Source organism: Gobio gobio (genome assembly GCF_949357685.1).
Source record: "Gobio gobio genome assembly, chromosome: 4".
In the NCBI taxonomy this organism is placed as follows: domain Eukaryota; kingdom Metazoa; phylum Chordata; class Actinopteri; order Cypriniformes; family Gobionidae; genus Gobio; species Gobio gobio.
In genome coordinates, this window is record NC_137100.1 from 64388793 (window position 1) to 64404987 (window position 16195).

General features: G+C 38.9%; 1 protein-coding gene across 2 annotated transcripts in view; it reads left to right on the forward strand.

Annotated features, from left to right (window-relative positions):
• rgs3a (regulator of G protein signaling 3a) overlaps positions 1–16195 on the forward strand; it is a 308005-nt gene that overhangs the window by 46260 nt on the left and 245550 nt on the right. For both annotated transcript variants that reach the window (XM_079815949.1, XM_079815950.1), the window contains one exon: positions 7633–7744. In XM_079815949.1, the coding sequence (XP_079672075.1) occupies positions 7633–7744 (112 nt within the window). The remainder of the gene's footprint in view (positions 1–7632; positions 7745–16195) is intronic.

Here is a 16195-nt window from a genome sequence, read left to right on the forward strand (position 1 = left end):
TAAAGGCATAAAAGTGCATTTCATCTCTCCAGCCGACACTGACTCAGAAAATACTAGTTTAAAAATAAACAAATAAAATGTCTCCTTGTTATTTTTTTCCCAACACATTTATAATCATTACTTTTGCCGGTGCTTTTCGCAAGCATGCGTGCCGCTTCCATGCACACAGTATATATTTAAGCAGCCTAATTAGCTTAAATGTGCGATTAAATGAATGACTAGTCCACTAGAAGAATCTTTAGTCGGGGGCAGCCCTAATCAACACATTTACTTAGTTGCCATTATTTAATTAGTAGGCTGATTAGTATATCCCTCTCTTCCACATTAAATTAGTTTGAGTTAACGGCTAGTTGATAAACTAATAAAATAAAGATTACATTATAATAACCATATATTTCTATATGCGGAGAATGGATTTTTCCTGTCACCACCACACAAAGCACCGTTTTTAAGGTGACAATTGGTCATCAATATGAAGCTTACTGTATTTTGAAGATATTGTATCTTACATTACAAAGATAAAGATTGACATTTTGTTAATTAAACAAAAAGCACTTTAATGTTTTAAAAATTAAAACATTTAAAAAATATATTATTATTATAAGCACAAACATGAATGAACACTAAAAGAAATGTTGTTTCAACCGCGGAAAGGCATCAGTACACACCATTTTTCCACCAATGTTAATCTACTAACTCTCCTGACTGCTTTGTCGGACAAAACGGCAGATTCAGCGATGTGATTGGTCAGATCGCCTGTTAATCAAACTTGCGGTGAAGGGTGAATTACACTTTTTAACGCTTAAATGAATCAGCAGTGGTCACGTGGTACATTTAGGAGCCCCTTTAGAAAAGTCCCATCTTACAAGCTGTAATTAATACAAGGACATGAACAGTTTTTACAAGGTGAAACCTGAATTTACGGTGATTTCAACATGGCGTGCCATGAAAGCACTGCTAAAGTAGTTCCAGCGGGTTTTGGCCGCATTACAGCTCCATATTTCAGTGATTTCAAAGGTCCTTACAGCTGACAACAGCAGAACCAAAACCATCAACCACACTGACCGAGCAAATAAATATAGTAAACAGTAGGATAAAAACAACATTATTTCCATGTTTTTTGCCACAAAATTATGTTTTATTATGTACATAAAGCATTTCTCCTGCTCTCTCTCCCACTCACACACACAGTCCGGACACACACTCGCACAGAAATGTGTTGATGACGATTTTATCATTCAAATAGTTTAGCCACCTCAAAGCTACATGACATTTCTCACTAGCGAGAGAATAACGCTGCTGTTTTTGAAGCAGATAAACAGTTTCACTGTAAGTAGAGAAGCTGCTGATGAACACAAACTCAGATAATACACACGTTTAACCCTCTGGTGCTCTTCGTTTAACTTCCTCCACCCCAGTAAAACCAATGCAATTTATTTTTCTTCAAAAATATTTTTTCTTTTTAATTTTGTATATTGAGATGATTTGATGGTATTTTTTTATATTTAGGCAATAATTATGGTCTATTTTTGCCATTGACCGTTTTGTACATTTTTTTTTTTCATTATTGCAGTATTTCAGGTTAAAATAGAGACTAGGCCTTCAAAGTAATTTTTTTTTTGAAGGCAGATTAGCGCCCTCTTTTGGAATTATTTAAGAAATCATGCAACCATGGGTGTAATCACTAGAGGTCTCTATGGAGAGGCTTGAGAATTTTCTGGTTCTCTTTTGAACACATTTAATGATTTTTTTTGTTAGAAATATAGATTTTTTTTCTGTGAATTTGTGTTTTTGCAGATTTCCCATTAATTTCCTATTGTGGTCCTAAGTGGGAGTAATTTTTTATGACCACTTAGCACGCTCGAATCATGCCCTCAATTTTTTTGTGTGTTTACATACCTAATGCTAGAAAAGTCACGAAGTGTCATATCATTCTGATGAAGCTGTGATTTTTAAAAATTCAAAATGTGGTTCATAGGTTCAGTTTTTCATAGGTGTGTGTGTGTGTGTGTGTGTGTGTGTGCGTGTGTGTGTGAGTGAGTGGATGTGTCAATATCACACTCTTGATGTTTTAGAGTGTCACCCCTTTACTGCTGTGTACTTTTTTTCAGCATCGTGGCCGATTTGTAGATTGAACACAAATATTCAGAGAATTTTTGAGTTTTTGCCGATTTCCCATTCATTTCCTATGGTCGGTCATTTATGAACGCTACTTTTTTTTTTACGACCAATTAGCATGCTCGAATCATGACCCCAATTTGTTTGTGTGTTTACATACCTAATGCTAAAAAAGTCACCAAGTTTCATATCATTCCGATGAAGCTGTGATTTTTAACATTTCAAAACATTTCAGAAATGACCGAAGAGCACCAGCGGGTTAATCTCTCTTTATCTAATATCTGCATTAATAACTGCTTTAATAATTGCATTAGTCTTGAATTGCATCATCTGAACAATGTTTTGAGGTGTGGTGACTGTAGTATTAGCGGAATAATGGGCTCTGGGCCGTTGAATTATTGAAAGAGTTGTCAGAAGCCCAGGTTGTGATGCTGAAGTCATGCAACTACGGTTTAAGGAATAAATGACGACGACAGGAACATGTTGTGTTTTACTTGAAAAAGAACAACAACATGTTCCCTGATAAGGATTCACTGTGCTCTTTCATGGTATTGTTGATGAATGTGCCCCCACATCCCACCTTTTTTGGGAATGTGTCCATGTTGCAGTACGTAGGAGAACATTAAGCCTGTTCATCTCTGTTTTCTGTGCTATACAGATGTTTTATTCGGCTTCTACACTTTGTTTATTAAAGTGGAGTTCTGTACTGCTATAACCTTGTTGTTTGTGTATCATGAAGCAGTAGGAAAATACATTCAAATAAATGTTATATGATTAAAGAGCAGTAACATCAAGTCATTTTCTTGGAATATTCTAAACATATTCATATATGCAGGGCTTGACATAAACACCCGCCGACCCGCAAACAATTATCACAACAGAACCATAGGCAGGGTTCCCACGCTTCTTGAAAGTACTTAAAAGTACTTGAATTTCAGACACATGGATTCAAGGCCTGGAAAGTACTTGAAAACAAATATAGGTCCTTGAAAGTGCTTGAATTAAATTTGAAATAAATTTTGTTTAGAATGGTGTTATTTCAAAAATTGTCCTACAGTATATGCGCTACCAAAGACAAAACGAAACGTTGCTTATGTTCGGGGGGTGGAGGGGTAGTGGGGGAAAAAAAACTTGATCCGATGGAGAGCTGTACATACACTTGCTGAAAATGAAAAGTTACGATTTTCTAGGCCGATATGGCTTGCCTAGAAACGATACTCTCATTCCTGCATGATAATCAAGGAACAATGATATTATGCAGCGCCTGAAAATAGGCTAACTTCCGTCTACATAACCAACGTTACAACCTGCTTGCACAGAGAGCGTGCTGGGGACTATTTTCAGGTGCTGCGTAATATCATTGCGCTCTGCACCCATGGTACGGCACAAGGTTGGTCTTAGTACAAGTTGTAACTATACACATCACATGTAAATATGAAAATGTTGGCGTTATTTTGTCACTTATTGAGCAGTAGGCTAGCTGGAGCCGGACACAGAGATGAGAATGGTATGTATGGACTTATAACTCTGGGAGATACGGCGAATAAGCTAAAAAAAGTCGGCGTGTTCCTTTAGGTAGCCTACTTTAAGACGTCTTTCGTGATGCTACATATGCTGGGTTATGAATCTGAAAGGTGCTTTAAAATAAAATAAATGGTGCTTGAAAAAGTCCTTGAAAGTCCTTGAATCTGGTGTTCATGAAAGAGTGGGAGCCCTGCATAGCGCACCTGATGTGACTGTAATAAAGCTGGCTTGACGTTTGACGTTCGATATTCACAAATTTAGGGCCCGTCTCTAAAGTTACATACGACATTGGTATACACGTTTCTAACTTCAATAGCATATGAAGAGAATGGCTTACAGTTATAAAACCAACTGTAAAGTGTTCATCTAGGTGTCAGGTTTGATGCACACCTTTTAGATTTTTTAGATTTAATAAAATAAACTCTCAAATCATGAAAATATGGATATTTATTTCACTAGGCTACTGAATGGGCTCATACACAAAATATGCTACAACCCCAAATCAGAAAAAGTTGGGACAGTATGGAAAACGCAAATAAAAAAAATAGAAGTGATTTCTAAATTTGTATTTCATTGCAGACAATATGAACACAAAATATTTCATGTTTTGTCTGGTCAACTTCATGTCATTTGTAAATATGCATCCTTTCCTGAACACTTTTCAAAAAAAGTTGGGACAGTAAAGCATTTACCACTTTGTAATGTTGCCATTCCTTTTCACAACACTTAAAAGACGTTTAGGGACTGAAGACACCAAGTAATGAAGTGTTTCAGGTGTAATTTTGTCCCATTCTTCCTGCAAACAAGTCTTAAGGTGGGCAACAGTACGGGGTCTTCCACACATTCTCTATTGGAGACAGGTCGGGACTGAGGCAGGCCAGTCAAGTACCCGAAGCCTCTTCCTCCGCAGCCAGGACTTTGTAATGTGTGCAGAATGTGGTTTTGCATTGTCTTGTTGAAATATGCATGGACGTTCCTGGAAAAGATGTCTTCTTGAAGGCAGCATATTATGCTCCAAAATCTCTATGTACTTTTCAGCATTAATGGTGCCTTCACAGAAGTGCAAGTTACCTTTGCCAAGGGCACTGACACAACCCCATACCATGACAGACCCTGGCTTTTGGACTTGTTGCTGGTAACAGTCTGGATGATCCTTTTCTTCTTTAGTCCGGAGCACACGGCGTCCATTCCTCCCAAAAAATACCTCAAATACTGCTTCATCTGACCACAGTACACGTTTCCACTGTGTGATGGTCCATCCCAGATGCCTCCGAGCCCAGAGAAGTCGACGGCGCTTCTGGACACTGTTAACATAGGGCTTCCTTTTGGCACAGTACAGTTTTAACTGGCATTTGTGGATGTAACTACGTATTGTGGTACTTGACAAAGGTTTGCCAAAGTAGTCCTGAGCCCATGTGGTGATATCGCTTATAGATGAATGACTATTCTTGATGCAGTGCCGCCTGAGGGATCGGAGATCATGGTTGTTCAGCTTAGGCTTGCGCCCTTGTCCTTTACGCACTGAAATTCCTCCAGATTCCTTGAATCTTTTAATTATGTTATGCACTGTTGAATGTGAAATATCCAAATCTCTTCCTATCTTTCTTTGAGGAACATTGTTTTTAAACATTTCAATAATTTTCTCACGTATTTGTTGGCAAACTGGCGATCCTCTGCCCATCTTTGCTCCTAAAGGATTAGACCTTTCATGGATGCTGCTTTTGTACCAAATCATAATTACAATCACCTGTTGACATCACCTGTTTCAAATCACATCATTATTTAACCATTTTACCTCATTCCTAGCCCTAAATTGCTCCTGTCCCAACTTTTTTGAAATGTTTTGCAGGTCTGAATGACAGGAAAGGATGCATATTTACAAATGACATGAAGTTGACCAGACAAAACATGAAATATTTTGTGTTCATATTGTCTGCAATGAAATACAAGTCAAAGTAAATTTAGAAATCACTTCTTTTTTTTTTTTTTTGCGTTTTCCATACTGTCCCAACTTTTTCTGATTTGGGGTTGTAGATTTAAATATGTCAAATCAATTTTTTTTTCAGACAAACAGCTGTTGATGACCTGTCATGTTATACATTTCATGTAGACTTGATTTGGATGTCTACAGTGGTAATTTACATATAGCCAACAACAAAATTGTGGTCAGTTAAAATAGTGAGTGGCTAGTAACTTTGGGAAGCCACTAGCCACAGTGGCTGGTGAGCAAAAAAGTCCTGCATATATATAAAAATATATTGAAATTTGTGTGTAGTGAACACAACGCAACACACATTTTCATTGAGATATAATTCCCCACTTGCTGAAATGTGTGGGTTTCACGGCTGTATCCGTGTGAAAAGCAACACAGGTTCATTGGAAAATTTGACCTCTACCTAAATTTTTGCAAAACAATACAAAATGATGTTTACAGGGGCAGATTATGGATTAATAAAGACTCTTATAATAAAAATGATGTGACCCTGGACCACAAAACCAGTCATAAGGGTCATTCTTTGTAAATTGAGATTTATACATTGAATAAATAAGCTTTCCACTGATGTATGGTTTGTTAGGACAATATTTGGCCGCGATACAACTATCTGAAAATCTAAATATTGAGAAAATCGCCTTTTAATATTGTCCAAATGAAGTCATTCGCAATGCATATTACTACTAATAATACATTTTTTATATACGTATTTACGGTTGGAAATTTACAAAATATCTTCATGGAGCATGATCTTTACTTAAAGGGTTAGTTCACCCAAAAATGAAAATTCTGTCATTAATTACTCACCCTCATGTCGTTCGACACCCGTAAGACCTCCGTTCATCTTCAGACACAAATGAAGATATTTTAGTGTAAATCTGATGCTCTGAAAGGCCTCCATTGGCACAATGCACTTTACACTCTCAAGACCCTTAAAAGGTACTAAAGACGTCGTTACAAAGTCCATCTCACTACAGTGGTTCTAAAATAACTTTATGGAGTGACGAGAATAGTTTTTGTGCGCAAAAAAACCCAAAATAACGACTTATATAGTGATGACATTTCAAAACACGGCCTCATGAAGCTTCGAAGCGTTATGAATCAGTGAGTCGATTCAGCAGTTTGAATCGCCAAATTTCAGCAGTTTGACACGCGATCCGAATCATGATTCGACTCACTGATTCATAACGCTTCGAAGCTTCATGAGGCCGTGTTTTGAAATCGTCATCACTATATAAGTCGTTATTTAGGGTTTTTTTGCGCACAAAAACTATTCTCGTCGCTGTATAAAGTTATTGTAGAACCACTGTAGTGAGATGGACTTTGTAACGACGTCTGTAGTACCTTTTAAGGGTCTTGAGAGTGAACCGTGCCATTGTGCCAATGGAGGCCTTTCAGAGCCATCAGATTTACACTAAAATATCTTCATTTGTGTCTGAAGATGAACGGAGGTCTTACGGGTGTCGAACGACATGAGGGTAAGTAATTAATGACAGAATTTTCATTTTTGGGTGAACTAACCCTTTAAGATCCTAATGATTGTATCCCATTCACTGTATTATTGGCAATTGCCACAAATATACTTGTGAGACTTATGACTGGTGTTCCAGGGTCAAAGCACTTTTTACCATTGTACATAAAATGTTAACACTATCGAGTATGTTTAGGGTTTGCTGTACGAGAACTGTGAAGATACAACAACTAGTGCCACTCACAGTTGCGAAATGTGAATGACGTAATGTAATATCATTATACAGAAATGTTGCCACAGGCACGTTTTTCTAATCAGCCTGGGCTGGTGAAAAGATATCCATCTTGGAATAAATTTGGACCAAATCAGACCCAACTTTGGGCTAAATAAAGACAGGCTGTGACGGGCCGACCTGATTTATTCTTGCACACTTTCCAGTTTAAGCACCGGGCGCATTTATCTGAATCCAACTGTCCTTCTGAAACATCTGCATTTGATCTCTCTCACTCTCGCTCTCTCTTTTTAGGTAACAATCTTCATATACTCAGATCTGATGTTGGTGACCAGAGAGGATGAATCGGGACGATGCAATGTCCTGCAAAACCCTCTGTACCTCAGACATCTGCAGCTGCGGGATGGTGAGTGACAACTATACACATTCACACACAAAAATCTGTATTTTTGCTTCGTAAGAGTTTGTGTCGCATAAGTTTTGACAATCGCGGGATTCATCCACACTGTGAGTGTAAGCAGTCTTTACGCCCCTTTTACTGATCAAACAGCTTATAAAGATGCTTTTAACTCAATGAGAGTAAAATAAAACCAGCGCAAACCCTCTTTTGGTGTTTAAAAACTACTGTCATGATTTACTTAAGACATGCAGTGAGAAATTAGCACTGAAAAGGCATGGGCAGGGTTATTAATTTATGCGTCGGACCTTATTGCATATGCATTTGTAGGAGTTTCCCTTTATTTATGGGAGGAGAGTATTTAAATGAATCACACAAGGTGATTTACTAAGGTTTGCGCTAGTCATTTTACTGGTATTTGTGCCATTATTTACTGCCTCAAAAAGCATGTCTTAACCCTCTGCTGCTCTTCGTTTAGGGGTTGCATTGGTTGTCTTCCCGGTCATAAGTGACCGGACACCTAAAAATTAAACTTCCTCCACCCCAGTAAAATGTATTTTTCTTCAATAAGGTTTTTTCTTTTTAATTTTGTATTTTGAGATGATTTGATGGTATTTTTTAATATTAATGCAATAATTATAGTCTATTTTTGCCATTGAAAATTATTTAAAAAAAAAATTTAACTTTAAAAAAAAAAAAATTATTATTGCAGTATTTCAGGTTAAAATATTTTTTTTTGAAGGCAGATTAGCGCCCTCTTTTGGAATTATTTAAGAAATCATGCAACCATGGGTGTAACCACTAGAGGTCTCTATGGAGAGGCTTGAGAATTCCCTAGTTCTCTTTTGAACACATTTAATGATTTTTTTTTGTTGATGGATTTGAATATATATTTAAAAAAATCTCAAAGACTATTTATTATAAAGTTTTAGATATTTTGTTTGTTTGTTAGAAATATAGATATTTTTCTGTGAATTTGTGTTTTTGCAGATTTCCCTTTCATTTCCTATGGTGGTCGTTTTTGACCGAAGAGCACAAGTGGGAGTATTTTTTTTACGACCACTTAGCATGCTCGAATCATGCGAATCAAATTTTTTGTTTATTTACATACCTAATGCTAGAAAAGTCACCAAGTTTCATACCATTCTGATAAAGCAGTGATTTTTAAAAATTCAAAATGTGGGTCATATGTTCAGTTTTTCATAGGTGTGTGTGTGTGTGTGTGTGTGTGTGTGTATACGTGTGTGTGTGTGTGTGTGTGTGTGTGTGTGTATACGTATACGTGTGCATGTGTGTGTGTGTGTGTGTGTGTGTGAGTGGATGTGTCAATATTACACTCCTGATGTTTTCGAGTATCACCCCTTTACTGCTGTGTACTTTTTTTCAGCATCGTGGCCGATATGTAGATTGTATACAGAAATATTCTGAGACTTTTTGTCGATTTCCCATTCATTTCCTATGCTCGGTCAGTTATGACCAAAGACAATGAACGCTACTTTTTTTTTTTTTTACGACCAATTAGCATGCTCGAATCATGACCCCAATTTGTTTGTGTGTTTACATACCTAATGCTAGAAAAGTCACCAAGTTTCATATCATTCTGATGAAGCTGTGATTTTTAACATTTCAAAACAGAACATTTTCTGGTCAGAAATGACCGAAGAGCAGCAGAGGGTTAAACCAGATGCTAATTTGCTGCTCTTGGTAGATTGTGTTGGTCATTATGGAAATGATCCGGCTGCTTCTGTGTTCTTTGCTCGTCGCCAGTAAATCACGCGCAGAACTTTCCTTTTTTGGTTTTGCGCTCTAGCGCTAATTTGCCCTGTTTACTAAATCTGTCTTTTATTAGACAGCTGAGAAACTGTTCGCATACCTTTATTGACAGGAAACTAAGTGATCATACACAACTGCAACAAAGTTCAGGGAAGAAGGCTGATGTTAAACGTAACTTTAATCGCAAAATAAACATAAAAAACAAAGCAAAAGCATAGGCAGCAGCAATGTAAAATGCGCCCTGCTTCAAACCACAGTAACGTTAAAGGGGTCCTATAATGCCCTTTTCACAAGATGTAATATAAGTCTCAGGTGTCCCCAGAATGTGTCTGTGAAGTTTCAGCAAAACAGATTAATGATTATATGATGTTTTGAAAGCCCCAAAATTTGGGTGGCAGCAAATACACGCTGTTTTTGTGTGTCTCTTTAAATGCAAATGAGCTGCTGCTCCACGCCCCCTTTTCAGAATACAGCGGAGCCTTTACAGCTCACACTAGTTCAGATAAATGGCAACTACTGGAGTGTGGAGAACCTCACACAGCGAGAAGAATTCGCAAAGATATTATATTATATTCAGAACACGTAAATACCACACGTTATATTTTGTGAATGTGCGCAAATCGGCTTTGTGGATGTGCTGGTTAGGATACAATACTGTGGCTAAAATTACCATTGGTTCTGTATTCACAGTTATAAAAGTGCTCTTCTGAATTGTACAGGCGGCGAGCATTTTCGGGTTAAAAACATAGACTGTAAACATAGACTGTAAAAAAATATGGACGTAGTGTCTGTGACTTCACCCATAGGATTCTGAACAGCAATTTTGAGGCGTAAAGAAGGGTCAAGCTGGCCGTTGCCATTTGGCAGCGCGTCACTCCCGGATATAACAGAAAATGGTCAAAGAGGCGGGACGTGGGTGGAGGTGAAGCAATGACTAACAGACAGTGAGTAGCCACGCCCTTAATTATGCAGAACTTTGAGGCTTTATATAATATAAACGAAAGAGTTATAAAAAAAATCACAGTTGTCATGAAGGGCAAAATTAGCCGTATAGACCAAAACCGCAGTTTGTACCAGCCTGTAAACATGTGTTCTTCTGCTGTAAAGTTGGGCATTTTAACATGAGCTCAATGAGATTCTGCTCCTTCTGGAGTCTGTCCCTAGTGGCCAGTCGATGAATTACAGTTTAAGTCACTTCCGTATTGGCTTCAAGAGAAACTGGTTAAAAATAACAAGCTCTGGGGTCTCATTTATAAAACTTTGCGTAGGATTTGCGTCAGAAGTGGCGTACGGATGAAACATAGGACGTGCGTATGCACAGAAATATTCGGATTTATAAAACCATGCGCACGCACATCCTACGCAGTTTTCCCTTAATAAATCACAATTAATTCTAAATGTTGCGCAGCTTTTGCGGCTTCATGTCACGCCCATATTTGCCCATAAATAGTCTGTGAAACGCCCACAAGTTAATATTCATCGATTGCGAAATCATGGCAAACACAGAGAGGAAATAAAAAAAACGTAACTTCACTCAATGTGAAGTAGAAGTTATCGTTGGCGAGGTGGAAAAGAGGAGAAAAATGTTGGGCATTACTAATGCCAAAAAGGCCCTTGAGTGGCAAAAGGTTGCAGATGCCGTAAATGCTGTCGCCTCACAACCTCGGACCATCTCCGAAATAAAAAAGAAATGGTCGGACATCAAAGTCCAGGCAAAAAAGCGTCTAGCGCTCCATCGCCAGAGTGTGTCCTCGTTTGCCAGCAAGTCTTCTTGCTGTCTGAAGATGCGTTCACTCCGATTCCTTCCATTTGCCACATCTTCTAGAGCGCAAGATCAGCCATTGTGCGTCATTACGCATTGTGATGGGGCATTTTATTTCCATCCATTTAATGGCATCTGACAAGCTACAGATGTCGGTTATTATCTACGTGGAAATGGGAAATAGTTCAGTGCAAATGTAATTTCTTGCAGCTTTCTGAATGGTTGAGACATACGTCATACGTTATTTTATCAAAAATAAAACTAAAGGCATATGCATGAATACCATGATTCCGTAGCTGATGAAGAAATTTTACTATGAAAACAACTTTCCCCAGTGGACAATTAATCCATCCATCCATCCATCCATCCATCCATCCATCCATCCATCCATCCATCCATCCATCCATCCATCCATCCATCCATCCATCCATCCATCCATCCATCCATCCATCCATCCATCCATCCATCCATCCATCCATCCATCCATCCATCCATCCATCCATCCATCCATCCATCCATCCATCCATCCATCCATCCATCCATCCATCCATCCATCCATCCATCCATCCATCCATCCATCCATCCATCCATCCATCCATCCATCCATCCATCCATCCATCCATCCATCCATCCATCCATCCATCCATCCATCCATCCATCCATCCATCCATCCATCCATCCATCCATATCTGCTCCGCCAGACGGACACATTGACGAGAATATCAGTTTTGCATATTATTTCGTTCTTTTTACCATATTATTTATGAGGATGAATTGCATAACATGCCAATATTATTGCATAACATTTCACTTTTCTTTTTTTGCAAATATGTGTTAATTTGCATTTCTGTTGTAATTTTCGTTTGATTTTGTTTCTTTTACACTGCAGATCGATCGGGTGTTCGTGTAGGCTGTTAATTGTAAGACTTGCTTTGTGAAGTCTTCATGTTATTTATGAGAGGCAGTATTGCCATTTCTTTTACACAACGGTCTGCAGTTTCACACACTTTCACGTGTTTCTTCCATCTGCCGACGGTGTCGCCATTTCTCATTTCACCCGTTTTTGTGCGTACGCCTGGGTCAGAGCTTGCGTGAAGGACTGCACATTTTCACGTCAAGTTTGCTTTTTTATAAATACCAATTATTGCGTAGAGAGCGGCGTACGCCTTCTTTTGTGCGTACGCAACGTTTATAAATGAGGCCTTTGTGAATACAGTAAGAGACAATGGTAGCACATTCAGACAGGTGATATGCAAACACACATTATAAAGTGCAGCACTTACATGTTCTGGATATGAAGTTGGATCACGAAGAGTTGGATTTGATCCATCTTTGAGAAGCAACTTTTGTGCAAATCCTGCGTTTACTGACCCTCGTTTGCAAAGCAGTCCAGTGTACAATGATTCAATTGAGCACGTTCTCTTCACAAATGCATCCTCAGTGGCTCAGATGCCGAGAGTTTGTTATTACAGCCAAAAACAAAACAGTTTAAATAGATAAGCTTTTGCTTTATCAATTTTTTTTGCTTTAAGGCTATCTGCTTTAGTCTACTTTTGCCATGGTGTTAGAACTGGTAGACCGTTGTCGCTAGTGAAAACAAAATGGCGGCGCCGTGGGTGGAAACGTGCTGATTAAGGGGCGGTAATATTATAATAAGATCCTCTTCCGACATCACTAGGGGAGCGAAATATGAGCGGCCTGTTTTTTCACATACTTGCAGAGAAAGACATACCAAAACAAAGTTACTGGCTTGTCCTTTATCATGTTTTCTGGCTTGGTAGATGCACCGGGACCCGATTATAGCACTAAACACGGAAAAAGTCTGATTTTCATGATATGTCCTCTTTAATGAAGATGTAATACACTAGCTCATCCATGAACATGAGACCTGTCGGACTGCTTTCCATCAGCAGTGGAGGTGAAGACTACAACTCCCATGATTCCATGCTCATTCATGGCGTCATCAAGCTACGCCTTTGTTTTGAATAAGTGACCTCTAGCGGCGAAACTTACATTCTTACATACCCATGTAGAAAGATACGGCTCACTTTAACTCATGACATGCCCTAGTTTATTCGCTTTTCAGCAATATCAGTAAGATCATTCATCAAATGGAAAAGATCAATCCATTATCAAACCACTGTCCAGTCACTACAATTAATTAATTCAATAATAGACTAAATAAATGAAAGAAATAGACCAGGGGTGTCAAACGTACGGCCCGCGGGCCGGAACCGGCCCGCTAGGGGGTTCAGTCTGGCCCGGGGGATAAATCTGCAATATGAAAAAAATATTTTTTATTTTCGGCGGAACTAACAGCAGATGGCAGCACCGAGCTTCAGGGTCTGAGCGGCATTTGGTTCTATCAGTTTACCCGCGTTTTCTGTTGGCCCTGGCACCATCGTCCTCGAAATGTCTTTGTCAAAAAAGAGAAAAGTGGACACAGAGTGTCGAATTTTTCAAGAAAAATGGACCTCTTCCTATATGTTCACGGAGGTTAATGGGAAACCCGTGTGCTTGGTGTGCATGCAGCAAGTTTCGGTGCTTAAGGAATATAATATTCGACGACACTATGAAACTCAGCATGGCGAAAAATACAACAGCTTGCACGGAGAATTGAGAAAACAGAAGGTAAATGAAATGTTGGTGGGTCTGAGGAAACAGCAATCTGTTTTCACCCGGAGCCGAGAGGCCAGTGATGCTGCAGTGAAAGCCAGCTACCTAATTGCGAGCGAAATAGCACTTGCATCAAAGCCGTACTGTGAGGGGGAGTTCGTTAAAAATTGTATGCTAAAGGCTGCTGAAATTGTGTGTCCTGAGAAGCGACAAGCTTTTGCCAATATTAGTTTGACGAGAAATACCGTGGCAGACAGGGTTTCGGAAATATCGGCAGATTTGGACAGCCAACTGAAACGCAAAATTGAGTCATTTCTGGCCTTTTCTGTTGCAATTGATGAGAGTACGGATATTACGGATGTCGCGCAACTGGCCATATTCATTCGTGGAGTTGACGATACTTTGACTGTCACAGAGGAGTTTCTTGAGTTGGTGCCTATGACCGACACCACAACAGCTGAGGACATTTTCCGCTCCGTCGTTGGAGCGCTGGACAGAGTCGGGGTGGACTGGTCTCGCGCCGTAAGCCTGGCTACAGATGGTGCGCCGTCAATGATCGGGAAAAAGGCAGGTGTTGTTACAAAGTTCAGAGAGAAAGTACAAGCCGCGAATGGAGGGGGTGATTTTTGGACATTTCATTGTATTTTGCATCAGGAGGCATTATGCTGCAAGTCGTTAAAAATGGACCACATCATGGAGGTGGTTGTCCGAACTGTTAATTTCATCCGAGCCAGAGGTCTCAATCATCGTCAGTTTGACAGCCTTCTCAGTGAATGTAACATTACCCATGGTCTGCCATACCACACTGAAGTAAGGTGGTTAAGCAGAGGTGCTGTGCTGAAGCGCTTCTTTGATTTACGTGAGGAAATCGGACATTTCATGGAGAGAAAGGGTAAACCTGTTAAGGAATTACAGTGCCCACTATGGCTGCAGGACCTTGCATTTATGGTTGATATTACAGAGCACTTGAATAATCTGAACAAAATGTTGCAAGGACGCAAAAAAATTGTAACACAGTATTATGACAGCATACGTGCATTCAAGTTAAAGCTCACGTTATGGGAGACGCAGATGGCAAGCGGTGACCCTGCTCATTTTCCCTGTCTAAGAGATGTGTGCGCAGCAAGCGTTAATCCTGACGTGAGAAAGTACAAAGACAAGATTTCAGTGTTGCTGAAGGAGTTTGAGAAACGATTTCAGGTCTTTAGCGAACTTGAGACAGAATTCGCAGTTTTTCGCTCACCATTTACTGTCAGAGCTTCTGATGTGCCCGTTGACATGCAACTGGAAATAATTGAATTGCAGTGTAATGTAGAATTGAAGGACAAATTTGCCTCTGCTGGCTTGGACACATTTTATCAGTATCTCCTGCCAGGCTATCCTAAATTAACAGCACTGGCTGCAAAAATGTTGTGCATGTTTGGGACTACTTACCTTTGTGAGCAAGTTTTCTCAGTAATGAACATTAATAAAACGAAGCTGCGCTCAAAGCTCACACATAAGCACTTAAATGAGATTCTAAAATTGGCTGCTACTCAGGACATGATGCCTGATATTGATGCACTTGTGCGGGCTAAAAGATGCCAAGTTTCAGGGGCAAATTTATAAAGTAAATTAGTTTACATTTAAAAAAAAAAACCATAGGCTACATACCTGTATAAATTTGCTAATTTTACAAAGATTTTCTTTTTGAAACTGCTGCCACTTAACATTTTAAGTGTGTGAAGTCAATCCATGTGTTCAGAATTGCTTCCCAGAAATCGAAAATGGATATATAAAAAAAAAAAAGGAAAATGGAATTAAATAATTTCTATATTTTGATATTTGATATATATTAACATGCAGGACAGTGTTTTTAAGTTACACAAAACTGTGACTAAATGTTTTAAAAATAAATGTTAAACTGAGTGAAAGTGTTTTTGAAATTGCACATACTGTTCATAATATATTTTGTAAAAGGACAATTAATTTAATATAAAGATTTTTATAATTTACTTCTTCTTTGCACTAATACAAAGAAAAAAGTGGACTTTTGTTAGTTACGAGTTTACTGGTCTGGCCCTCTTAAAATCAGATTTAGCTGTATGCGGCCCCCAGACCAAAATGAGTTTGACACCCCTGAAATAGACGATTGTCAGACTGTCCGGGAGGGTTGTTTGCTCAGATTGTTGCTGTGTCTGCTCAGGAGACTCAGCAGAGATATGAAATGAATGTTTGTGTAGATGTCCTGAGTAATTTAGTGAGATGAATGTGTGTGAGCATGTGACAGGATGAGCGTCACAGCGTAGCTAAAGAACCTGCAGGTGTCT